The sequence below is a fragment of the Diadema antillarum genome, unplaced genomic scaffold, assembly GCF_040938485.1.
Source record: "Diadema antillarum isolate AM-2024a unplaced genomic scaffold, OU_Dant_1.0 seq00000702_RagTag, whole genome shotgun sequence".
In the NCBI taxonomy this organism is placed as follows: Eukaryota; Metazoa; Echinodermata; class Echinoidea; order Diadematoida; family Diadematidae; genus Diadema; species Diadema antillarum.
Genome location: NW_027271607.1, coordinates 288,302 through 315,539, shown reverse-complemented (window position 1 = coordinate 315,539; position 27,238 = coordinate 288,302). Strand labels below are relative to the sequence as shown.

General features: G+C 38.6%; 1 protein-coding gene across 1 annotated transcript; it reads right to left on the bottom strand.

Annotated features, from left to right (window-relative positions):
• Positions 1–528: 528 nt before the first annotated feature.
• Positions 529–9,622, bottom strand: LOC139737744 (uncharacterized). The gene is made up of 3 exons (XM_071648420.1): positions 9,445–9,622; positions 1,680–2,780; positions 529–887 (listed from the first exon to the last, which is right to left on the bottom strand). The coding sequence occupies exons 1-3, from the start codon at positions 9,524–9,526 to the stop codon at positions 529–531; spliced, it is 1,542 nt and encodes a 513-aa protein (XP_071504521.1). The 5' UTR covers positions 9,527–9,622.
• Between the last annotated feature and the right edge of the window lie 17,616 nt (positions 9,623–27,238).

Here is a 27,238-nt window from a genome sequence, read left to right as displayed (position 1 = left end):
ACTGTGAGTTCCCTTGTAAAGCTAATAGAGGGGTAGAATTTGGTTGTGGATAAAGATACATACAGTACACTCTGGTAACTCTCGTCGACCTACGGAAAGCGTTGACAGTGTCGATCACAAGGTAATGTTCAACAACATAATCCAATGTATAGTATCGGCATACATGGAGCAACACCTAAATGGTTTGAGAGCTGTCTCACTGGGAAAAGGAGAGTGACTCCAAAGGTCAACAACGTCTGGTGAACTGTCTTTGTACCCCGTATATGGATAGTTACCCCTGGACAACTACCTTCCGGATGATTTCCACTAGGATTTTTACCCCCGGGCTATCCCCCATGGCAATTACCCCCCGATAACAACCCTCCTAGGCTAATTACCCGTCAGGATTGGCCTATTCCAGGTTTCTCTGGATGAACTACAAGTCTAGGGAACTGAATGAAATTAAGTTTGAATATTAATAGGAAAACTAAAGCGGTATAAAATACTTTCATGTGAATAAGTTTTAAAAAGGTAACTTTACATGTTTAGCTATTGGGACACTAAGTCCGTCTTAGACTTGCCTTGGAGAATACTGCAGTTCACTCCAGCATCCTCGGAATGCCCGCAGTTATTTAAGCCATAGCCGACGTGGCTGCATTGAGCAATGTTGGATTCTACCCCGAGACACATCAAGTCGTCCAGGACGATATCGCCGCTCCCTGCGCCGTACCTTGCCGACCCTTGCGCAATTGCTGGTCCGCGGTATCCGAGCATCTGGCAAATGACTTGCGCATCCTCTTCGCCAAAGTAATCGTCGCAGACTGTTCCCCATTCGCCGTTGTACAGAACTTCTACCCTACCTTCGGAAGCGTCGATGCCATCCCTAAGGCGCACTTGCACAGGGTCGTCTGGAAAATGGTTACAGGCATATTTCCAGTACACAACTAATGACCTTTATAGATTCCATAATAGTATGGGTAATTACGAGCCAACTATCACATATTATAAACATCACGGACGATTCCTTTTGCGCTTCTTCTGAAGGAACTTGTCGACCTAATTTTCCTTCTAAATCAAAGTTGTTGTTTTTTCTTAAGAAGAAAAATCATAACATAGTTGCATTTGAAAGCTCCGAAAATATTTTCACTGGAAAAATTATTGCAAGTGAGGAATGACATCCTTTAAGCGTATCATAGCAGTATTTTTTTTATTCACTGATGATAAAACCCACAAACAGCAACCAAGACTAAAACTTCATAAAAAGTAGGATGAAACCATCGTATTTCATGAGTTTCATGGTTCACAGCTGTAAAAGTGAAAAATAATTGCCAAAATCAAATCAAATCTTGGAGAAATATAATAAACACTCAGGTATATTGGTTTTTTGGTTAAAATTGCACTGAATGTGATAGCAGCACATTATTTGTATGTATAGGTATCCATGTTGATGTACATACCGGTTTCAAAATTTTGAATACATTCTTTTTGTGATTATTTCTCTTTAAATGCCTTCTCACCTCAAAAGTTGATGCCCTCTGTTTTTTTCAAAGTATACTCGTCAAAAACCCTTTACATCAATCACAATCAACACATATCACCTTCACCTCGTGAATATGAGGTCTGTTTTTTGTAACTTACAATGGTACATCATTAATATTGACGTGCCATAACAAAGCGTATTATGCTAAAGAGTTACATACCTCTAGAGCCAAAGGAAGTTCCAAGGTACTGACACACCTCCTCTGGGGTCGAGAAGCCAGTGTAGGTAGGCATGTCTGCAATGATATCGTCGTACGTAAAACCCTGACTCAAGAGGGCCGTAAGATTCAGAGAACCTATCAGAATTTCCGTACATCTCGTCTGATCGGTGAGGACCCCAAAGACATTGGCAACGATGTCTTCGGCCAGAGAAGTGATGAGGTCTTCGGTGGTTGCGGACTGAACTGCTACACAGAAATCCTGTCTACTGCTGTACCCTGCAGCAATTGCTGCAAGTCTCGGCACCTCTTCAAAGATGGTAACAGCCGTTTGCTGAGTGTACCCACCCTGCATGAGGGCAATCAAATATTCATCATATTGGGCACACAGTGCACTCTCTACAGGCAAGAGGATTTTTACGAGTTCAACGGCAAACTCGGTGACAACATCCTCCCAGCTCCTTCCTTCACTGAGCAGTCCACCAACAGCCGGACACACCGAATTGACGTCGTATATGTTGTCAACGCCATAGAGATTTGCTACCAGTTGCTGGATATCACCCAATAGGTCAAAGTTGAAAGGGCCAGGAGCAGGGGTCATATAACCTATTATATCAGTGTAATTCCAGGGAGCTGGAGTGGAATCGAGATAAGAGGGCAGTTGTATCGTGAAAGGTTCCGCCGAATCCATTGTACTATCCGGGTATTGCGGGAAGTACTCGCTGCCGTAGTCCGGACTTTCCGGCGCCATGGTGAGATTCCAGATCACACGGCAGATTTCTTCTCCGTCTAGCGGGGTGTTCTCTCGCACCGACGTCAGTATTGGGTCGCATATCAAATGTCCTAAGGCAACTGCACCTGGATCCCCCATAAGCCGAGGAGCTATTTTCATGCACAGCTGGGCAGCTCCATCTACCTGGGTCGTGGCTGTCCACGCGGCACCGGCGGCGTCTATGACGTTTGCAACGGTCAGGAACGGTATGAACTCACCCGGGAGTCGAAATAACTCATTGAAACGGATCAATTGGTATGGCCTGATACAGAGGTATTCCTCTAACCAGTCAACCTCCAAGCCGGACGGGAGAGGACAGGGTCGCAATGGCTCTATTCAAAAAGGTGAAGGAAGCAAAATGTAATTCGCAGGTCATCGTGGCTGGCTTGACATTTGATACAATTTTCGGATTCGTAGCACTCACATCAACATAACGATTAATGACTGTTAAAAGAGTTCAGCTTAATCATCCTCAAGGTAACATTGGTAAAAATCTATTCTCAGTAACTATGTTCGCTCATATCAAACAGACAGAATCTTTTTCTTTAATCGCTGATTAAGGTAAGCTTTCCGAATGGACAAACGCACACACACACACGCACATACATACACGCACACTCATTAATAGTAATAGTGATGGAGGTTTTCTAATTTAGGTCCATAATAAGTGCGTCAGGACATGTGGTCTCAAGGACCTCTTGGTTCAGCGTTATAGGCTTATACCTTCTGCTCGCTTCAGTTACTGTATGTATGTATGTGTGTTTGTTTGTTTGTTTGTTTGTTTGTTTTTATTTCTGCATTCAATCAAATACAATTTGAATACAAACTTCAAAAAGTACAAAGACAAAGAATAACAAGTGCAGTGAAATAAATCGATAACAGTACATACATAGATACACATAGGTGATTGCATTGAGCAATGTAGATACACAGAAACATAAAATAAGATATACAGTATTTTTCAGTAAACAACAGAGATCATTGGATGCAGGAGACCACTATCGTATAAAGCGATTAAGCTTGAAATGAATGGAGACCTCATAAAATGACTATCCAACGACACAACTCTCTTGGAGGAAGGTGATCAGGTGAGTGCAGTGCTATTGCAGGTGAGAGTGCAAGATGCAGTTGAAGGAAGAAAATAGAGATTAAAACAAAAAGATGACAATCGTTTACCATAAATATTTGTTAGCTTAATTGGTTTAGAGAATATGATTGTATCAAATATCGTTTTAGTGAAGCTTTCAAAGAATAAATACTTGAACAGGACTTTATATCATCCGGGAGATTATTCCAAATGTCCGGACCCGAATGTCCTATAGATTTATGTGTCACTAATAATTTGGGATTCAAAAGGTGGAAATTTCTACATATACGAGTAGGGTACGAATGGAGAAGAAGTATTAAACCTAAACATGTTTTTAAACGATGATGGAAGTTGATCATGTATATATTTAAACATAATTATTGCTACTTGAATAATATTCAAATTCAAAACCTTCAATGTTTTAAGCTCATGAAATAAAGAATCAGTATGAGCATGTCATAGCAGGTCTGGCATATTTTTGAGAAGATCGAACCTATTGTTCTAAAAAAACAAAACAAAAAAGATTACTACGACACGTGGTATTCCTCGAACTACTACTGTTAAAGGGGACTGGAACTAAAATACATATGGGAAATGCAACGATATTATAGTTTGAGCCAAGTCTGAAGAAAATCGGCTCTGAAGTGAAGGGGCTATTCAAGCGCTTAATCTTACCAAGCCATGCTTGCTGTTCAATAAATGAGGCAAATGGGGAAAAAAGATGTCAAACACCACAAAGATGAATAAATGAAGAGATTATAAGTCTAAGCAGAACTTAAGTATGCTCTGTATACACATTCTTGTCGGGACTACTGTTGAGTTACAAGGCAATACCACTATCCCTTCTAAAGTTATTAGAGTTGAAAGTGAAGAGTGAGTAATAATATGCCGATTTTGGGGGGATGACAAAGGGCCCTAATACAAAAAAAAAAAAAGAGACAAAAAATATTACAATAGTTGCAAAAAACAAATTTTCCCATTCTTTTTATGATCCCAACCTTTGACATAATTTAGAGGAAGAATAGATGTTTCAGAAAACATGAAAACCTCAAGATTATTTGATTTAACCCGTTTCACCTATTTAACATCCTCACGTAAAAGCAGGGCGTGGGACTTCTGTTGATATTCTGATGCACGGCCACAATTGTTACAAAAATGTAGTCAGAACAGAAAAGCGACATTTTCCTTTTCTTTTCTCTTTTATTTTCTTTCTGCAAATGCAATATTTCTGTTCCATTCTTCCTGCTATCACAAAAGCTCAATAAGTTCACCACAAACCGAACCGATTTTGTTTTCACTACCATTATCTTTTTTGGGCACCACATACTATCTGATCTACTGTAAAATACGAACTTTTCACACGCTTGAAACTCTCGGAGGCAAGATTCGCGAGAATAAAATGAACGCAAAAATTTTGGTCTTCAAGAGGCGCTGCAATGCTAGTGGCAGTTCACGAAATTTTCATGCCGCGAAAAAAAGGCCGCCGGCTTCAATTAGGAAAAATTGAATGCCGTGGTTTTGGCTTTACAGTATGCGGAGGTACTGAAATCTAAGCAAGAGAATAATCACACACAGGGCTAGTATTAATGATATTTTATATCGTCAGCAAAGAAGAAAGGGCGCTATCTCGTTCTAAGATTTGAGAGTAGATAAAAACGTAAACATCAATTTTCATGAAAAAAAATTATTTAAGCAAATGTGGGTAGATTTATAAGCATAGTTCCAAATATTTGAAATAAAGTACCCCTTTGCTGTTTTAATTTTCAACATTTTACTGAAAATAACAATAATTTAAAATTGACACCTTAATGTAGAGGAAATCAGGCTCTATAACATGAGACCAATATTCAATACCCTTCAAATTTGTGACAAAGCCCTTCTGATTCTTTGTTGACGATTTGATAAAGAGTAAATTTTCTACTCATGCTTTGTAGATTTTTTTTTTCTCCCTGCAGAAGTACTCAGAACATGATAACGTGCTATCATATGAAGGAATTACCTGGTTGATCGATATAATCGTCACTTCTCTTTTCTGTTCTTATGGAGGAATAAACCTATTATGGGGGGAAAACTTCACGCTAAGACACTGAAATATCGCCCTCGTAATAAAATGACAAGATTTGAATTGTACCAACATACCTGTTCCCTTTAAACTCTGAATACAAACATCGGCACACATTTTTGCAATAATAGATTTCTCATGTAGGCCTATAATCCTCTGAACTATGAACTTTTTCCGTTTTGATGGTGTGTTTGAATATACGGCGGAATGACGCCAAGTTAACAGGAAAAAGTTTCTTGTCTTCCATCCGAGTTTATGTCTTCGACATTTTATCGTACATTTCCAAAGTTTCATTATCTTTGTTCCACATGATTACATAGTACAACCGGGGTTCTTGCATGTTGACAAAGGTAGATATGTTATCATTGAAGAACCTTTGGTGTAAAAGTAGCATTAACAGGAGCCAAATGCGAAATAACAAGGTAGTTATTCATTTTTGTAAACAAATAATTGTTTAATTTGGTCAAGTATCGTAATGTGAATCGTATGCCAACTGTATGCTGAGATCAACCATTTCCCCCTTCGCAATCATATACTGGACTGATAGAAAAGAAATTCGAATGTTATCATTAATGCAAGCTGCAAAGATAAATTCCCCTTGCTATATGTAACATGATAATGATACATTAAAAAGAATCGTTTACTATGTTTATATATAGTTCATTAGATGTCTATAACCCAATACAATAATTATGATAATAACTTCTTTCATTCAATTTGATAGATTTTAAGTTTAATTTCGTCCCGGGAAAACTTGAATATGCCTATCCTATTTTCAAATTTGTCTTTTGTCGATCATTTCGAACAAAGTCTATTTAACTTAGTTATTTGTCACACTTTCTCGTCATTTCCAAATAAAATTCGTCCGTCACAATCGCTGCACACATTACAGCGAAGCAGTTTTTTCTTTTAGCGATCATATTTGTCATTATTTTTCATTTAGAATCGTTTTAATTTTTTCTGTTGTGATTTCTTGGATATTGTGATAACATACACACACGTGTACCCCTCCCCACAAACAAACACACACACACACACACACACACACACACACACATAAACGAAAACAGGGTCCACGATTTCCAGGCACATATACGATTAAAGAGAAGTTTACATGACATTGTGTAGATTTTCAGCCCGTTTTAAAGAAAGAATTGAAAGAAATTACTTTTTGTGATTTTCATTGTTGAGTAAAGTTTGTTTCGTTCATAATCTGCAGTAACCTAAAATCAGGAATCAGTAAAATCAGTAAAAAAAAAAATAACCTCTAAACATAACCTAGTATTTTCCAGTTTGTTGATTATCGTGGGGTTTTTTTTTCGAACTTTCAAATGTATATAATTATGCTGATGATAAAGTTCCTAATTTAGATTGTTTTACGTTTTGTCGGAAGAAAAATTAGAAGAATGAAAATAGATGAATTGAATTAACCTGAATATATATAATATCATATATATATATATATATATATAAGTTTTCCATGATGAATTAAACTTCTTTCATACATGAATAAGATGCATTAACATAAAATCAGGAAATAAAAGAGCTAAAGTCCAAATGTTCTAACGACACGATTAACGATCGTCTTTACCATCGTGTCTACTATTTTTTAATCCTTCATTCTCATTTCGTGCAGGCATTGTGCCAAGTAAGACGGAGAATAATTGTACCAACAATGCTATCTGACTAATTTGGTTTTAAAGGCACAATTTGCTATTTGCAGATGAAACAAAAAACGAGCATTAATGCTTCAAAATAGTTCTTAAATGTGAGTTAGGGAGAGAGACATCCAATGTAAAAATTAGAACCAGTATAATCGATGTTAAGTATTGTAAAATATAAAAAATTTGAACAATAGTTATTATAGAAAATATTTCCATACTTAAACCGGCTACAGTTATGGTTTAATGGGAATAATAGTGATATCTCCTTATATTTTGGGCTTTATTGCAAAAATTTCATATGTAGGATGGTTTGTGATACAACTGACCTGCACATATGCATCAAACGTGACATCTTCAACATTTTTTACATCACTGCTCCCAAAGGTAAAAAAGGATCTTTAAACTTCAGGAAATTGCACGTACAAGGACGAATTTGGTTCTCATATTCACTATGACGATGGGCAGCCGCCGCGGGGATGAATTGCAATGACAATTGAGAATTGAGTATCTGAATATAAGAACGACCAAAGTCCATGGAACATCATTTCGAGTAAACTTAAAAAAACTTCATATCTTTTTTATTTGTCCAATGATATTCTATTTAACTGTGATGGGAAGGCAACATTGTATTATACAAATTAGAACATATACAATTATGACAATTAACTTTTACATTAATTGTGGAGAGGCCATTTTGTGTGATGGACTTGGGTCGTTCTTTGATTCATATACATGATATTCTGCTATAGAGATGAGAGAAGGATGAGAGAGGGCGCTGTTCATATAAGATTTAACTCATTCATTTAAGGCACGTCCAGGAGTAATTAGGATTTATCATTTATACACAAGATGAGTCCATGCATAAGCTACAATTTCCCATGTCAGACTAAATTTTGCCAAAACTTGGACTTGGGTCGTTCTTATATTCAGGTCTTCAATTTTGAATGCGGTGTCTTTGATAATGGTTGACGAAAAACGAATTACGATGACAAATGACTAGATTATTGTTAGGATTTTCGTTCGTAAATAAAAAAAAAAAAAGTAACATTTGATTTTGAAAGTGCGAAAATGGACGGGAAAACCGCACAGTGGCCTCATAGAAACATATTACATAACTTGTATGAAGTGTATACTGTAGAGCCATATTATAGGGAATTCAATATAACTTTTTGGAACAATAACTTATTGGAACAACTGAAATTAAAAAACAAGCGAAATTCAGCTGTACTAGATATTCGTAAAGAAATTAAAATCAGAACTTCACTCATGTTTGACATCAATCGTGTCTGAGATGTTTCTTTTTTTTTTCAACTATACACCGCTTGTCCATTTTGATAGTAGACCTACTGGTGTTTCAAAATTTTTGTTTTTATTTTGTTTCAATGCCCTGCAAAGTTTTACGTATCTAATAGTTCGCTTGATATATTTTCAAAGAAATACACTGATATCACCTACATTTTGAAATCCCTTCATTGGACACGTCACAGATCGTAATATCTTTAAGACTTTGGTATTGACGATTATCTAAAATGTCATAAAATTATAATATCTATACTCAGCTCGTATATAACATTCCTTGATATATATGTCTAAGCTCATCTAATCTTGCTTTCTTGTAAAACCAAATATCTTGGAGCACACGAGATTTTGCCCATCCCGATCCCACCTTATTGGATAAGTTACCTTCCGTCTTTAAATATATATATATCCTTCATTAGAACAATGTGAAAGCGGACTAAATCCCACTTGTGTAATGCCTGCTTTTGAATAGTTATGCCACTCTTCTTTTTGTACATTCATTACATCTTATATTTACTCTTCTGTAAGGCAATTCGTCAATTTGTTGCGATAAAATCAGCTCGAAGAAAGAAAGGAAATCACTTTTCACCTTCAAATGAAAAATTCAGTAAATTACAAAAGACTATTAAAACCGATAACGAAAATGACACATATGCCAGTAGCAGACAGCTGCACTGCTTTCCTAAGCACCTGTAGTTGGACATAAATACCTTGAAAAGCAATTCGATATTGTATATGAAAAAAAACCTGCCCATATTAGACAAATCGACAACTTGTTCAGCTTTGAATCATGTTCTCCTTTCTTTTTTGATGATGGAAATAAGCAAACTCTTGAATCGAACTGAATTTATTATATCACGGTGATTACAGATATTCACACTCACCATCAGGAAAGGGTGTGAACACAGGGGGTGACATTGCCGCTGCGCTGCCCGCCAGGAAGGCGAGGAGAACGAAGCTGATCATGGTGCAGTCGTTCTCGGAGATCGTTGTCAGAAGGCAGAGCGATACGTTATAAAAATATAGCACGAGCAAAAGAGGGGTCGTGTGCTCCACACGGTGGTCTCCGGGAAGAATGAAGACTGAGGCTGGGGCTCCTAACTATTAATGAAAATTTAGAATTAAAACTTACTCTACCTCCAAATGGCAGGGCCATTGTAATAGAATCTTTCTGAGCTCATTGACGCAAAGACACTGTCAAGGGCTTCTGAGTGTTTTGTTTGTTTGTTGTTGTTGTTGTTGTTGTTGTTGTTGTTGTTGTTGTTGTTTGTGCTAAAAGTTCAACCGGTTTGAAGTGCAGAGTTTCTTTTGTGGATATGACGTCTATAAGCTGAAGCATTGGATGTTCTTCAAAGATGAAAAAGTTTGTAACACCAGTAGTGGATGGGGGAAAAGAGATACCCTCATAGATATCACTTTGGTGCTTCACGTTGATACGAAAAGGGGAGGAGGAAATACTTGATACAAATTAGGAAATAGTGATTCGTTGTTGGCTGTGGTATCATATAGCTACCAGCAACGATTAGATGATGGGACTTATCTCATGGATATCTTTTTGGATCATTGAATTCAAAAGGATTGGGCTGATTTCGATTTTTCGTATCAGATTTCAACAAGTGGGAGTGGAGACCGCGATTTGAGTGTGTTTAACACCGGAACATAGGAAGGCAAAAAGTGCATTGGTGAAAGATGATACGAATGGATTGTCCTGTAGAAAATAGTCTTCGTTAACCAGTCCCTGATCTTATCCGAGATCATATTTTCCTCCTATATAGTGGCCAGTTTATAACGGGGGGGGGGGGGAGGTTGCTTTTTCTTCCATCTTTCAATCTGAACTCATATTGAAAAAGTTTCGTGATATGTTGACCTATTTTTTATTCTGTCATAGCCTTGTATTACTTCCGAAACAGTGAGGCATCAGATACGTCTGTTCATTAAAAGAAAAGAAAATGATAATAATTATAATGATGATGATGATGATGAAAATGATGATGATGATGATGATGATGATGATGACAATAATAAAACTAACAATAACAAAAATTATAATAACAATTATACACACAATATATAAATACATAACATATATTGTATCAATGCTATCGTTTGACCCTTCCCACACAAAATATGCCACGAATAGTTTTGTTAACTTAATAATAGAAGGGTACTAGTAGTGCAGATCCTTATACATTATGTGTTTATTAACTTTGATTTCATGTGCAACGTATATCAAAGACTCCGTATGTGACAGTGACAAGCAACCTCCCTTGAGTGACACAAGAGAAGCGACAGATGGCTTTTGCTTTTTATAACAATCGTTAAGTATCTAAAAGATATACATTTTCTCCATCTCTCCCTCTTTCCCTTTCTCTCTCTCTCTCTCTCTTTCTCTCTCCTTACTGTTATTAAATATAAGAATTAATTTAGTATTAATATTTTGTACTTGATATTTGATTAAAGATTATGAAGCATAGTCTTTTGAGTGGGTACCTCCATTTTTCTTTTCGCAGAGTGTATATAGAGTGTATGCATATTTCTTGTACTGATCATGCAGACATGAACATGTTGTTAATCCTGTCTGGTTATGTAGGCCTATATTTTCAGCGACTCTCATGTCAAATTCATAATATTGTTTCTTGTACATTCTGTTGAAAAAAAGAAGTGAAAATAAAGTTTGAATTTGAATTTGAATTTGAATTGATACTAGCATAATTAAGTAAAATAATGGGAAAAGAGGCACCACGAAGTGTATATTGTCATAGAGCTTTGAGCTATTCCTTTTTGCAACACAATAAAGGGACTTAGTGACGATACACAAATGCAGCCCTGTGTGATAATATGGGTCCGTGTGGAGCAGTTTTTGTACTTTTTCGATATCGTTTACGAGGCATGTCAACACTTTTTTCGCATTTCATATTAATTTCATTGCCTAGTATTGTTCATTATATTTCTTGTGCCCGGACGAATGACACGAAGAAGACACGAGACTCAAAGAGAGGTGTGCCCGGAAAGCGACATGAATGGTAGCGAGGATCTGTACGTATAGCACGCGCCTCCTGTGCGTTCGCGTCGTGCTTCAGGGCACACCTTCCTTTATGTGCGTTTGCGTTTTTCTTCTGGACACACGACAATAACATCAACTGAGAATGTGTAAGTTTTGATCGTGGCATTTGAATCGTGAAATACGTGTTGCATACTTCCAAGTTGGGGTAGACCTTAAAGAGACTATAACGTTGACGAAAGGTTAGCACTTTGTTTATTGTAGTGTATTTTGTTTGTTATATCTTTATTATGAAACTCTTAAACGATAAGTTCAGTTTTAAGGCTTCTTTGATTTCAAAAGTGAAACACACTCACTGATGTCTAAATTCTTAAGTCCAAGAAAAAGAAAGAAAGACTCTAGGCTATGGCAAGGTTCGTGTGTATTCTTATATCTGTAGATTTGGGTTTGCGGATCTAATTTTATGTTAGGGCTCCACTGCAATGCTTACATGAAAGTGAATACTGAATATGGTTCAAAGTGTTGATAAGCTTGAAATAAAAAAGCCAGAATTTTTGTCATATCGCTCCGATAATATGAAATTTAGTAATCAGCATTTTTTTTTAAATCTAAGTTGTGTCAAAGTTGCATTGGCTACCAATAGATAAAAAAAGCACATATTTGATATTTTTATGCTTTTCCAGTTTTTTTTAATTATCCTAATCAGTAGGTAATTTTGTCAATTAACATAATCAAGATATAATGATTACTACACACGTTCTTATAGTCACAGCCGTTTCAAAGAAGAAAAAATAAGAACCGTCGTCATAGTTGACTGTACTTTTAAATCACATAATGAAAATAAATCAATAACAGCTCTTTCCCATAATATATAAGTCAGTTAGGAGTTGTGCAACATGTGTAGATATGGTCTTCCTTTTTTTCTCATTTGGTTAAGCACTTTGCAAAGCGACAAAATGTATTAGTTTGCCCGGCTTGATAATCTGTGACATTCACCTGTCATCATCAGATTAAAAAAAAGAAAGATAAATATGACTGAAAATAATGAACTTGCGTATACAGACGACACAAATAGTCCATGAACCTACACCTGGGCCAAGCATCCAATATTACTCCTCCTTTTTTCTAACTGAACGCATGACAATCTCAATTTCCAAATATCACTTTTGCTGTCAGATGTTTGGGCTGTGGTGCACCTACCGTTTATAAGGATTATTTATACTAGAAAAATGATTACACTACAGAAGCTTATATCTGCTGATTTAAAAACCAACATGCCCTGAAGTTACAAATAGCCTTTTCTGCTCATGCCCGAAGTGGAACGCCGAACTATAGTTTTGCCAATTTACTCCATGAGCAGAAAGACTTTAAGCCCATACGTTCATACCTTGTTTATCAGCGTTCACTGCCCAAACTATTCCTTTATCCTTCCCACAATCTATTTCAAGAATCATCTCAGAACTTTTCATTTTCATGTGCCCGATGAGATAACAGCTTCACTATCTATAGCCCGTTTATCAGACGTTAGTGGTCCCTTAAACGTTCATTTTTACTATCACTGTTGATTTCTTTCTGCATGATCGTTTGCCCTGTTTCATTATGAAAACGGTTTCAAAAGAAGACGACTATTGCGGAATCAAGGTCGAAATAAGGTGAACATACTATTATTATTGTATATAATGATTAATAACAACAATGATGAAGAGTACAACCGTGTATAATGTGGTCTTGTTTATTCAGGGTAGCCTATTCAATTTGCCACTGCTCTACCATTAGTTTTACCCTAGCCTTGCTGGGTACCTCTTCACACCCTTCCTGCATGGGTCAAGAGGGACGTGGTAGGTAAAAAGAGATCTTGTCCAGGGACGTGACTTATACCAGCAAATGTGACGTAGTACCGAATACAATCCTCACTCACGCCCCCATTCGTGCAAAAATCCACAAACCACTTTACAGCACTCACGAGTCCCCGAAGAGCAACGTCAGCAAGTACTATACTCAATAATCATTTTCACCACGCCCACAATGCCCCATACACATACGCTCAAATGCACACCCATCCACAAACACACACACACACACACACACACAAACACACACACACACACAAACAAACAAACAAACAAACAAACAAGGAGAGAGAGAGACACAGGTAGTCAAAAGACTCAACTATAGACGAAAGCATACACAAATTTTCAATCTTAAGCTTTCAATCAAAGCTTAAGTCACAAATACATTCAAAGGTTTGTTACTTACAGTATATATCAAATTTTGAACCAAATTTTGATCAAAGCTTAAAGTGGGTCTGCATTGGTAAGAAACATGTCTAGCGCCATCATAAGGCTAATTTTTTCTCTGTGGTGCCCAGCATTTCTCCCATAATGCCTAGCGGCGTGCATCAAAATTAACCCGTTCCATACTGAATTCTGATATTCCCATAGACTTAACACACAGATCACCAGGTTCCCGTAGGGAATGGCCTAGCAGCGGCTCGCTTCGCTCCCGCATTATCTTGCGCAGTCCAGTGCATACATTCACGTACCACAGATATCTAGATATCGATACCATATAGGTTGTCACTAATGGTGTTTTATCACTTCGCGATGCGCGATAGATCTGCATGTATGTTCGGCGCTTTCAAACACTTCGACACTCAGATCGTTTATTCTGATCGTTGTGTCGAAGTTCAATCTGCGATTATAATGTATGTCGCGGATATGACTTGGTAAATGCTGGATCCAGTGGGAGGAAATGCGAGCTGTTTATCGGCAAGAAATGAACAAGATAAACGGACCTTTAGCGTGACTGTGACTGTGAACGGACGTGTTGCTCTGTCGCTGCGATATTTTGCAGCTTTTTACAACTTTTTAACCTTCTTAACTTTCAATAAAAGTGGATTTTTTTTAGAGATTTGAGTGCAGTTTCTACCCGCCCTTGCCTGAATCCAGTTTTGAGCATTTTTTTACCGTATACTGAGTGTCTTTTTTAAGTCAGTTTGTCGTCGTGTCCATCCAGCCTACTGTACGAGTTCAAGATGGCCAAACACGGAGCCCGCGAAACTGTGAAACCCCGCACAGTACTCTCAGCAATTATGTGCGTGTCTGTACTGATAGCAACCAGCCACCTCTACACTCGCCACAACGCTTGCGGAACCCCAAGCCCACTGTTAAGCCTTAGTATTCAAGAATTATCAGGTGGGATCGTTTTGAATTTGTCTTCATTTGCTTATTCTCGTGATGTACAGTTCTTCGAGTACGACTGTGAATCCTGTGACTGTGCTTCTGATTATGAATTTGAGGTGTTTTCCTGTGCTGAACCGAACATGTGTAGCATAAGTGCCCACGAAACAACCAAGCACAAGATTCTTGCCAGTTCGAACCCCATCATAAATCCATTATTATTAGAACACCTGGATTACGTCAGTAAACAAGCCTCACTTTTGTTGGCAATTGACACTGAATACAGCAAAGAAATGAAATTCTCACGGCAATTTTTATGCAGACCTACATCCATCCTTTCTTCAAATTATCTGGTAGTTTGTGTACATGCCAACTTGCTGAATTATAATGACAAGTCAGTGGTATGTTTGTATCATTTATCGTTGGTGATACAAGCTGGTGCTATGTTATCATTAGCCGGAGACATCCACCCTAATCCTGGCCCCCGCTGTAAATATCCATGTGGTGTATGCAACAAAGCCGTAAAATATGGCCAGGACGGTATTTGCTGTGATCACTGCAACACTTGGATACACCGTGAATGTGTTCCTATGAACAAAGAAATGTATCAAATCATTGCTGACCACTCACATCTATCATGGACCTGTATCCAGTGTGGTCTCCCTAACTTCAGTTCCAGTTTATTTTTACAATCCAACTCCACCAGTTTTACCGATAATAATCACTTCTCAGTATTGCCCGACCTCGATGCAGGGAATGATCAAACAGTATTTTTTTCAGATCTGGATAGTAGTCGCTCTCCTAACAAATTTTCAGAACCAGTAGCAACATCCTCCCCCCGCCCTACATCGACACGGGGCAAAACCAGAACCAGAGGAGTGCCTAGCTGTAGAAACAAAGGGGATAAGATTAAGATTAAGAGTAAGGACAACATACGACTTATGATGACAAATTGCAGTAGCCTCATTGGAAAGAAAGAGGCATTCGCAGAAAGTGTGAAGGATTCAAACCCCCATGTTATCCTAGTCACAGAATCCTGGCTGAAACCTGATATCATTAGTAATGAATGCATCCCAGACAATTACACGGCCTACAGGAAAGACAGGGAAGAGAGACCAGGCGGTGGTGTTTTTATAGCTGTCAGGAATGACCTCATTGCAACCCCAATGGAGTCTCTCGATGTTGATGCTGAATTATTGTGGATCTCTATCCAAATGACTAATGCAAGACCAGTTTATTTATGTGTGTTCTATCGTCCACCAAACCAGGGTTCTACCCCTATAAAGAAACTAAGAGACTCCCTCGCCAAGATTAATTGGAAGAAAAACCCAGTAGTGTGGATTGGGGGAGACTTTAATGTCCCAGACATTGATTGGAACGTCCCATGTCGCAAACCGGGTCCTGAGTGCAATTACCCTGCAGAACTAACGAATGAACTACTCAGTTTGTTAGATGATTTCTCTCTCGTTCAGTTAGCACATGAACCGAATCACAATCATCAAACTAAATCATTGAGTGTTCAAAACATTTTAAACCTTCTGTGTGTTTCAAATCCAAGCTGCTTCCAGCCTTTGAAGACAGAGCCTGGAATATCAGATCATTTTAAGATAATTGCTGATGCAAGCACAAGACCATGTACACAGAGGTCCGAACGCAGAAGGATCTTTCACTGGCACAAAGCAAATGTGGAAGGCCTTAAAGAGGACCTCACCCAGTTTCGAACCAAACTTGAGGGTAACTACAACCAGTCATCTGTAAACGAGAATTGGGAGGGATTCAAATCTACACTTTTGGACTCTGTGCATAGAAACGTACCCTCATCAATCAAATCATCCAGATTTAATCTTCCATGGTTGTCAAGACCCCTGCAACGATTAATTAGGAAAAAGAATAGAGCTTTCTACACTGCTAAATCTACCAACTGTGAACGACAGTGGAAGCGATACAAGTCGCTAAGGAAGGAAGTCCAACGTAATCTAAGAAAAGCAGAGCAGGAATATCTCTCGACAACCATTTTTGAATCTTTACAGACTAATGTCAAGAAGTTTTGGTCATTTGTGAAACACCGTAGACGGGAATCATGTGGCATCCCAGCCCTAGTTAGCAACGGATCCCTGGTTAGTAGTGCAGTTGATAAAGCAGAGGTACTTAGCAGGCAGTACCGATCTGTCTTCACCAAAGAAGACACATCCTCCATTCCTTCTCTAGGACAGAGTCCTTACCCAGCCTTGCCAGATTTAGAAATAAGCACTAATGGAATAACAAAACTTTTGAAGGATCTCAAGGTTAACAAATCTCCTGGTCCTGATGGAATCAGCCCCTATGTGCTGCAGATGTGCGCAGAGGAGATTTCTCCAATCCTCCAAATCATTTTCACACAGAGTATTGAAACCGGGAAACTCCCTAAAGATTGGAAAAAAGCCAACATTTCAGCAATTTTCAAAAAAGGCTGTAAAACAGATGCTGCAAACTATAGACCAATCTCCCTCACCTCGGCTGTCTGCAAAATACTTGAGCATATCATCTACCGACATGTCATGAATCATCTCGAAGAGTTTAATATTCTAAGTGACAACCAGCACGGCTTCAGAGCACGAAGATCATGCGAAACCCAACTATTGTCCACAATACACCACATATTAGATGGAACCGACAGCACAAAACAAGTGGATGCAATAATATTAGATTTTGCTAAAGCCTTCGATAAGGTGCCTCATCAACGACTGCTCCATAAATTAAAGTTTTATGGAGTAAGAGGCCCCCTCCTCTCCTGGATAACAGCTTTCCTTACTGACAGAGAGCAGTCTGTTGTCATCCAAGGCAAGTCTTCTAAACCCATCCATGTAGACTCTGGAGTCCCTCAGGGCACAGTATTGGGACCTCTCTTGTTTTTATGTTACATTAACGATCTGCCAAATGGTCTGACGTCCAGAGTTTGCCTCTTCGCAGATGACTGCCTCCTACTACGCCCCATTAAAGATACGAAGGATTGTATTGCACTTCAAAATGACCTTCACTCCCTAAAAACCTGGGAAAGAAAATGGCAGATGAATTTCAAGCCAGAGAAGTGTAATGTCATGCGATTCTCAAGGAAACGATCACCCGTCCTCCATCGCTATACACTCTCGGGCCACACCCTTAGAGAAACAAATCAGCATAAATACCTAGGAGTCACCCTCTCATCAGATATGAAGTGGAACAGTCACATAGATAATATCTCGGCAAAGGCCAACAGTGTTAATGGGTTCATCCAAAGAAATCTCAACAATGCCCCAACCCATGTAAAAACCCAAGCCTACAAGAGCTTAGTTCGACCTCATGTGGAATACTGCAGTTCTGTATGGTCCCCCCACACAAAGAAAAACATCGATAAGATCGAGGCCGTTCAACGTCGAGCAGCTCGCACAATCACAGGAGACTTCAGTAATCACAGTTCTGTTTCTATTATGTTAAGGAACCTCAAACTACCCCTTCTCCAGCACAGAAGACAACTCAACAGCCTCGTCATGTTCCACAAAATCATTCACGACCATGTCGACCTAGACATCAATACCTTCTTGAGTTTCCAGAACTCTGTCATAAGCAAACGGATAAAAACTAGGAGCTGTAAACCTAAACAACTGGTGATTCCACGATCGAATTCTCAACCCCACCTATCCTCATATTTCCCCCAAATGGCAAGAGAGTGGAACAAATTGCCTGAAGAACTTACATCAATAACAAGCACAAATGCTTTCAAAACAGCTCTACAAAAGCATTTGCATTTGGACTAAACAACGCTCCAGTCACAGTCACGTTCTGAGTGATGCTCAACCTGAGCTTTTCAGAGTAACAGATCCAGATCCAGATCCAGTTGCCCTTGACGGCCCATCAAGCCATTCAACACAGGATGACTTTGCTGGTCATCTGCTAGCTGCTGGATGTCCACCACTGGGCATCTTGCCATCAGCACTGGTGTCGAGCTTACAGTGAAGCTGTGTGCCAGGATTGCGGGATCAACCCGTCGTGAAAGTTTCCACGTCCACTCAGACTGAGTCAGAAGCCTCTGATAAGCCAAGGTGGATGAAACTCAACTTGTATGATATACAATTGTACCTACTTTTTATTCAGTTGCAAATGACATTCACTGAACGCTGAATTTATAACCTTCCAAATCCATGTAACGACTAACGTTACCGTTACTCGAATTACCGCTGCGTTGCCGTTGATCTTCATAACATCGCGATGAACGATGACAAAATTTAAAACAACCTTATTCACATTTTTTCAGTGATTATTACAATAAATACTGACGTCCAACTTACGACAAGAAGTGTCTATGATGACTTAATGACTAGACCTAGACCTAGGCCTGATTAAGTCAATTAGTGAACGTGTACGGTGTAGCGTTAGACCCATAACGGGCCATATTTAATTATCAGTATCACTATCAATCAGTATGGACGTTTTCATTTTAGCGTTTAAGGTTATTGTTCCTCACTAACCCAGCCTCAACAAATTGTCGAATGACATTTCTAGGAAGGGAAATCATGATCAATTCACGATATGTTATCTGTTTCCCAATTGCAATCTCGAGATATTAGCTTGGTGTCATTTCTCACATGTGTGATAATAATATTCAGGGCAGGGGGACAGCACATAGATATAGGAACCGCATGTACATTTTGTTCTGGTACTACTAGGCCTAGTGGTAGTACTATTACTACTAACGTTTAGATCTATAACTCTTACCGTCTAACTGTTAGTAGTAGCAAAGATTTATGTGTGAGAGATATTCGTAAATGCATCTGGAGCTTTCATCACTCATTGTGTTGGACTTCATGAAAACTCAATAAAGAGCATGAAATTTGAAGGAATATTTTACTGCACATCATGTAGATATCTCTATCAGCTGGCCCGACGAAGAAACCGACGGCCACATTACACTAATTCACCGCCTAGCGATGTTTTTCTGCTCGCTGCGCTGGTATGGTGTATAGCGAGTAGGTCATTTGGCTGAGTGAATGGATTGTCGCGGATCTCTCTCGCGTCAAGTAACCCGTTCCCTCGCGATCGGCCGAAAGATCGAGGCCGCGCCGGGCATGCCGCGCCGGGCGGGCCGGGCTGGGCTCTCGGTACCCCACCGTATTATGCACTGCTTGTGTGTGTTCTCTCGGCTCTGCGCACAGCTGCTGTGAGATCTTGCGCTGACCGGCATGCAGGCGGCGATCAGCCACAAACGATGTAACCACAGAACTAGAGTTCTGACTAGAGTTCTATGGATGTAACCCGGCCACCGGAAGTTTTGATAGATGGCGCTCTTTACAAAAAGTTCTGGCATCGAAATAATGGCCAGTGCAGACCGGCTTTAATCAAAGTTTGTGTATGTAAACCAATGTCGTTCTCTTCAACAAAGAGGGAAGACGTTTATAGGGCCTATTTGGATTGTCTTATCGGATTCCTCTTATTTTCAACTTGAATATCTTACTTTTAAGTTTGCTTGTTGCTAATGATTTCAAAGTTTCCAGGTGAAGTCAAGAGTACTACAAATACATGTTTATACATGTTTTTATGTTGTGTATAAAATTATATTTCATGTATATCAACGTGCATTTGTCTCTGCGTAGTTGTGTTGTTTGTGTGTGTTCTTGTATTTAAATAATTTAATGAATGTTATCCCTAGATTTGTGCAGGGTTAATAAAATTCATTGGAATTATTATGAACACTGACACACACACACACACACGAACACATCATATACATAATATGTATAAAAGTCACAAGACCTTACCCGGCATCACAAAACAAATAAAAAGTCACCAGAAGTGGATTTTTGGTTAAGGGCAGATTCTGAAAGAGCAGACTTTAACCCTAAAAAGACTGGGCTATTTGGTAGCTCGAAAGACTGGGGGGCCTAAAGCCCCCCCCCCCCCCCTTAAGATCTCGTCCGTGGATTGCGCGATCGCCGCGGATATTTGCACAATGGTAGTGTGCGATGTAATCTAAAAGATCGTATATCTAAATTTTCCAAAATAGTCTTCTTTTATTTTATTTTGATTAATTATGCTAATCTATGCGAGAAATCAGACTCTTTGATCTAAATCAGTAAATAAAGCTCCAAAAGTGCTCATTTTTGGTCTGATTATTGCTTGTGGCATTCTTGACAAATGTACTTGAAAAAAATTCGGTATCAAAATTAATTTCTTATGTATTTTATTGTTTTATGAATTTCTTATGTATTTCTTTGTTTTTCTACCTTTTGTTTTTGTTGTTCTTTTAACAAAATTTGTGGCAGACACTTTTTGAAGCACAATACTCCTAAAACAAATTAATTTTAGCCATTGAGAGTAAAAATAAGCATATTTATATGAACCATGTGAAAAAACTCAATTTGCATTGACTTTGTACACAAAATCACATTTTTGAGCCATTTCCAGCGGCCTCACGTGCATGTACAAAAAGTTATGTAACTTCAGAACCGCAGTACCCCCGGGCGTTACAAATTTGGTGTCCAAATGTGCGGGAAACTCGAAAGAAAAAAGTCATAGAGCATCGCGGCGAGAACATTGCGTGTTGCAGAGTAATCGCGCGAAATTTTGAGGGGGGAGCCTTTTAGCCCCCCCCCCCCCCCAGTCTTTTTAGGGTTAAGCTTTGAAATGATGTATAGCTCAATTGAAATGGAATCTCCTAACTTATTTAGATATTGAAAAGAAAGCACACAGACTTGAAAAGTGTGAACCGAGAATTCAAGCGCGTAATCTTTACCAAACCGTGCTAGCTGTGCGATGAATGGGACAAAAACAGAATGTAAACCACTGGGGCAACAGCAATGAAGGAAATATCTGGTCACGTTGAAATTGAGCATGCTCTATTAACATATTCTGTCCATGATTACTGCCGACTTTCAAAGCAGTAGCCTTATTCCTCCAAATGTTATCAGACTTGAAAGTGAAGAGTGTGGAAAGGGTTATCAAGAAATGAAAAAGGGCCTCAGAGGCGGCGTTTATCAACTTTCCCCTGTTTAAACGGCTTTCGAAAGCCCTTTCCATAGGCCTTTCGAGAGCCCTTTCCAAAGCCCTGACTGCCTGTACTATTAATGTGCCGCTTGTTTTCTAAGAAGGGACGGAGAAAAGCAATTACCATTATAAAGACATATCTTCCTTTGAGAGTGACGAGTCATGATGCAATGCCACATGAATCAATTGTCTTCCTATCTGTGAGGCAGCTCCAGTTTAGCACATACTTCAAATATTTCCAAGTGGCGGCATGAGACTTTGGCGTACATGCGTTTATCAACTTTCCCCTGTTTAAACGGCTTTCGATAGCCCTTTCCAAAGACCTTTAGAAACGGCTTTCAAAATAGTTGCGTTTATCAACTCTCTTCGCGAACACGATTTTTTAACAGGCCTGTCACTGCACAGCTGCATTGCGCTATTCGACCCGAGGAGAAGTACAAGTACTGAAGTACAAGACTACAAAGCCGTTTCAAAACAGCTTTGCGTTTATCAACTTCCAAAAGGCTTTTACGAACAGGTTTCTGAAAACCTGTTTAGGAACCCTGTTTGGATAGCCACAAATTTTGGGCTTTCGAAAAGGCTTTCCTAAAGGGCTTTCAAAACAGCTTTGCGTTTATCAACTCGTAAAAATTCCTTGAAAGCTGTTTGGATAACCTGTTTCTGCCGAGAAATGGAGTTGATAAACGCACCCAAAGACATACCTGATCTCACTACTTTTCAAAGAAAGAGTTGCATAAAAGCTGCTGAAAGATACATTTTCCCATTTATTTTATGATCCCAAACTTAAGAGTAATGTAGAAGAAGTGTAGTTATTTCAAAAAAAAATATGAAAAACTCAATATTAACTTGGCTGACCCGTTTCACCCTTTTTGAGTCCTCGGTTAAAATCAAAGGGTGCAACTTTTTGTTCGTTTTGTGATGCACGGTCACATATATACACACATTAAACTGCACTAGAACTGAAAAAAAAAATGAGCAGCTAATACAAACCCAAACCCTTCAATACCAGGTTCTCCCTCGCAACAGACAATAGCTGACGAAAAATCTAACCAATGAAAACCAGACAGCTTATTTTGTTCCAAGCGTATAATCTATAATTATTTCACCAGCACCATTAACAAGTGTAACCATCTAATTTTCTAACATTGACTGTAATTACTTACACCGTATATATCGTAGGTAAAATCGCAAACATAATCCCATTTGATTGGAAATTGTATCCTAAATGGACTGGGAACCTATATCATGCTGTTTGTTTTTGAGAATGTCAATAGTTATAAAAGAGATTATAATAATCAGGTACTTGATATCATACGAGAATGACATTGTATTGTTGTAATCATGTTTTGATATTGTTGATGAATAAAAACAAAGGGCATTGTGCCATATATATACCAGGCCCATGGTCCTATTTTTGACACATGGCAGGTGATGACACACTTACAAATACTTACAGTGAATAAGTAACAATATAGCTATATTCGTAACAGATTTGTGAGGTTGACAACGGTTACAAAAAAAAAAAATTAATTAATCACCGTACATTTCCCAACGAAGTACACATTCACTATGTTACATTTTTGATTGCTAAGTCACCTGTACTATTTCTATATTTTCCTGGATTCGTATAACGTCATTTTGAGTGTTTAAGTGTCAATAAGCAATGTCTCACTTCGTAATTTTTTCCAGGATGCTCCGTCATATTTTCTTACCGATCAAATGAAATTCGAATAAATCATTATATCCGCGATACATGCATTTCCAAGTGTTTGTATGTCAATCCAGTTTTTTTTTTTATTCATGCACTTTTTGGATAGGCTATGTGCCAAATGTCAGTCCAGTGAATAATTACATTTATCCAGTTAATGTCATAATTCAACATAATACTTCATATTATACTAAGTGCATTTTATACTTATATATTCCATTTCTAAGTGATTAACGTCCCCTACCCCCCACCCCCAGATCTGTTCTTTCTTTGCATAGAATATAATCCCGTTTAATTTGAAATTGTATCCCAAATGAAGTGGCAAGCTAAGTCATGCTGTTTGTCTCTGAGTATGATACTGTAAAACATGATATATTCGCGGCATGAAATTTTCGCGAATTGGAGCCGACAGCCTTTTTCGTGGTATGAAATTTTCGGGAATTGCTACTGGCATTCAATGCATGTAGTGTAGACAAAAGCTTTTGCGTGCATTTTAATTTCGCGAATTTTGGGGCTCGCGAAATTCGCGAAATTAAAATGCACGCGAAAATTTCTCGTTTTACAGTAATAGTTATCAAAGACATAATGATATTCATGAACTTGATCTATACGAGGATGATACGTATTATAATAAGTATATAACAAGTATCATGATATCACAATAAGAAAAAGAACTGCAATATGACCATATTAACATGATAATTCTTGGAGAGCGCCACCAGTGTTATGTAAGTCCACTTTTCCCGAAGGTCCTGCCATTCTTGGCAGTCCAAGATTTTCAGAACCCAGTCTCTGTTTTGGCGTGAATCTTTAGTGAGAAGAGTCTAAATGGATTTAAACTTTACAACATTTAAAAGTTTGGCTATTAAAAGCAGCAAGCTTGCTTTAACTGTATTGCATTAATCGATTTCTTCAATTATATGTGGCTGACGTGCCTGAGTTTCATGATGAACAAAAATCAGTTGTTAATAAATTAATGCCATATTTCAATTTACTTGTGCTCTGAATTGTTTGTTTTCTGATAACAATCGGAAAAGCAAAGGGAAAGCAACCTTGAAACATATTTAAAGAAAAGTAAATAACCTACTATTAGAGATGCTAGATGGAATCCGAGCAGACTTAGATTTGAATCAATTCAAATTCAAATTCAAAAGAATTCATTCTGAATTTTCTGCATATAACATACATTACAAATATGGTGAGAGACAGTCACTTCTCTTTTCAACACAGTAAGGCATAATTATACTCTAGTAGTGTGTACATCCGAACATAATTAAAATTTACGCATACAATGAGCTGTGAACAGATTTAAGAAAAGAAGATTAAACACGTCAGTCGCAAACTACTCAGGGTAATGAGAACAGAGAAAGAAAGCTTAATACATTTTTCATCAATACTAATTAGTAATTAGTGTACTTTCTAGGCAAAGAGGTGTAAACGGGAAAATCTGTATTGTAAGGTAAGAGCTGCAGACAACTCCAGCGATTGCCGAAGATTTCAGGTATGGTCAGCAATGTCGTTCTATTCACACTCGGCCAGGTTCTATTCGTCCCCGGTGCACGCCACGTTGTGCGAGTGAATATCGCCGCGGAACACCTCCATGCACTCTGCCCTCTTACTGTTCCAGCCGCCTACTCGAGACGTTGACTTGAGATAGCAAAACGATGTATGTCGAAAATTCATGAAAATTGGCATAGCCACATATCTTAGTTTGATCAAGTGTAATCGAACTATGGAACAAATCCTGAAATAGGAACGCAGTCTGTTTTTTGAGATGTGGCGCTCCCTTCCAGTGGGAATAGCAATAGTATTGTTGTGAAACAACGTACAATAATAGTCCAAGAGCATTAGGACAACATTTGCTTAAACCTGGATATACATGTTAACAAGCTGACTTTGTCAGGATAGGTCCCGAAAATTGTCCAAAATAACATACTCAAAGTCCTCATACATCCTCATTGAGGTCTTTCCGCAACCAAAGATGGCGTCCAAAATGGCCGGGATTACCTGAAATTCTTTTAACTTTTCAACCAGACTACAAAAATCTCGGGTTTTATTCTTCATACTGTTGATGAAATACTAGGTTCTTGTGTTTATCAAAAGTGTAGGCAGAATAAGTACTAGTATATTCAAGGCAATGAGCTGGTGGAGGGTGTCGGAGGGGAAACCACTTTCCACTGGAGGAAGTTCTTGCATTCTTATGATCGTCATTAATCGGCCTACTGGCGCTCCCTATATAGGTGTTATGTTGAGAAAATTGTACATCCTCAAAGAGTAGATAAGTCGTAGTCTCAGTATCCCCAAACCCTTCGACACGAGGGAGCGTTTACTCTTTAACTGAATGAAAATAATAACATCATTTACACATATTTTATGGAAAATGAAGGACAATTTAATCAAAGAGGTACTTACTTCATATCGGGGAAGTGAGCGACGGAAGGGTTGGGAAGGGCAAAGCACAATCCAGCATGAGGGAACTTTAACATTTTGTAACTGGAAGATCCGATGCACACTTTTCAATGACAAATATTTTTGGTCTTCAAATTGAGTCAAATCCCTGGTCACGGGGTGGGGGGGGGGGGGGGCAACACCATGTTTTAACAGCACACTCCAAGCCTAACATCCGACACACCACGTTGGCGTTCTAGGCCCCCCCCCCCAAAAAAAAAAGTCACAACAAACAGTCCCCCATTCCACATTGTGGTATACTTCCACCCTCCATTGGGAATCATCTTCACCATCTACAAGTCGGACTTTAATCCCGAGAGCTGTGGGCTCTGAAATGAAAATATTTGCCTCGATCGAATCCTGCTTTTTCCGGTACTTTGTTTAACCTCCACCAACGAGCATTTAAGCTACATGGTAATAAATGAAGTGAAGTAACTTTTAAACTTAGAAAGCATCGAAGAATTCCTAAAAACGAGCCTAGTGTTATCTAATTGTAGAGATGACAGTAGGCCTATTGTAAGAACCACCACAGGATCTTGAATGCTAAAGTAGAATGTGACTGTTTTTGTTGGGCCATTAAAATATCAGGCAAAATTTTAGTATAAGGGTATAATGATTTTTTTTTTTTTTTTTTTTTTAGGGGGGTGAATCCTTGATATAACAATGCTAGAAATACGCCATAAGATAATGGTCTTCTGATCGTCTATTCCTTTGCAGATGGCATGGTTTTATTTTGGTCAAGTAAAGACTGCAACTGGGGATCGAAATTGCATTATACACCATTAAAAGGACCACTGGAGATCGTGTGGTCTCTTTTAAATGGTTGATCTTGGACTTTAGGGGATCAATAGCAATCATAAATAATGGGCATTCTGATGATCAAAGAGACATTTTTGACACATTCATTTGAAAGCTATTAGACCAATAAAAATCATCATGCCCAACAAAAAGCATAGGAAATGTTTCCACATAAAAGCATTATGATGTAAAAGTTATTCGAAGTTTTGCAGCCAAACTGGGTGAGATTCCTCGCCATAGGGGGCGCTACACCTTGCCTTAACAGCGCCCCCAATGCTCAACATTCGACACACCACTTCGGCGTCGTCTCGTTCAAAGGTTCGCCGGGAGTTAATAGGCCTACAATCTCAGAGCATAGGCCTCCCTGATCGCGGTTGGTTGCTACGTCCTTTTTCAAATAATCGATTATCGATAATCAACATATCGGGTCACAAGACTTACCCTATCCACCAATCTTTCGCGAGAGAGTGAATAGAATGCAGTTTGTTAGTAAATACTATTTTAGGACAGTTAGATCGATCGTTACTTAACGTTCTACCCACTTACTA

Bases quoted from the DNA above. Each gene is read 5' to 3' on its own strand.
- LOC139737744 (XM_071648420.1), bottom strand. From the start codon at position 9,526: ATGATCAGCTTCGTTCTCCTCGCCTTCCTGGCGGGCAGCGCAGCGGCA. The intron at 2,781-9,444 runs GTGAGTGTGAAT...CTTTTTGAATAG, and splicing joins GTTCACACCCTTTCCTGATG to AGCCATTGCGACCCTGTCCT. The intron at 888-1,679 runs GTATGTAACTCT...ACCATTTTCCAG, and splicing joins AACTTCCTTTGGCTCTAGAG to ACGACCCTGTGCAAGTGCGC.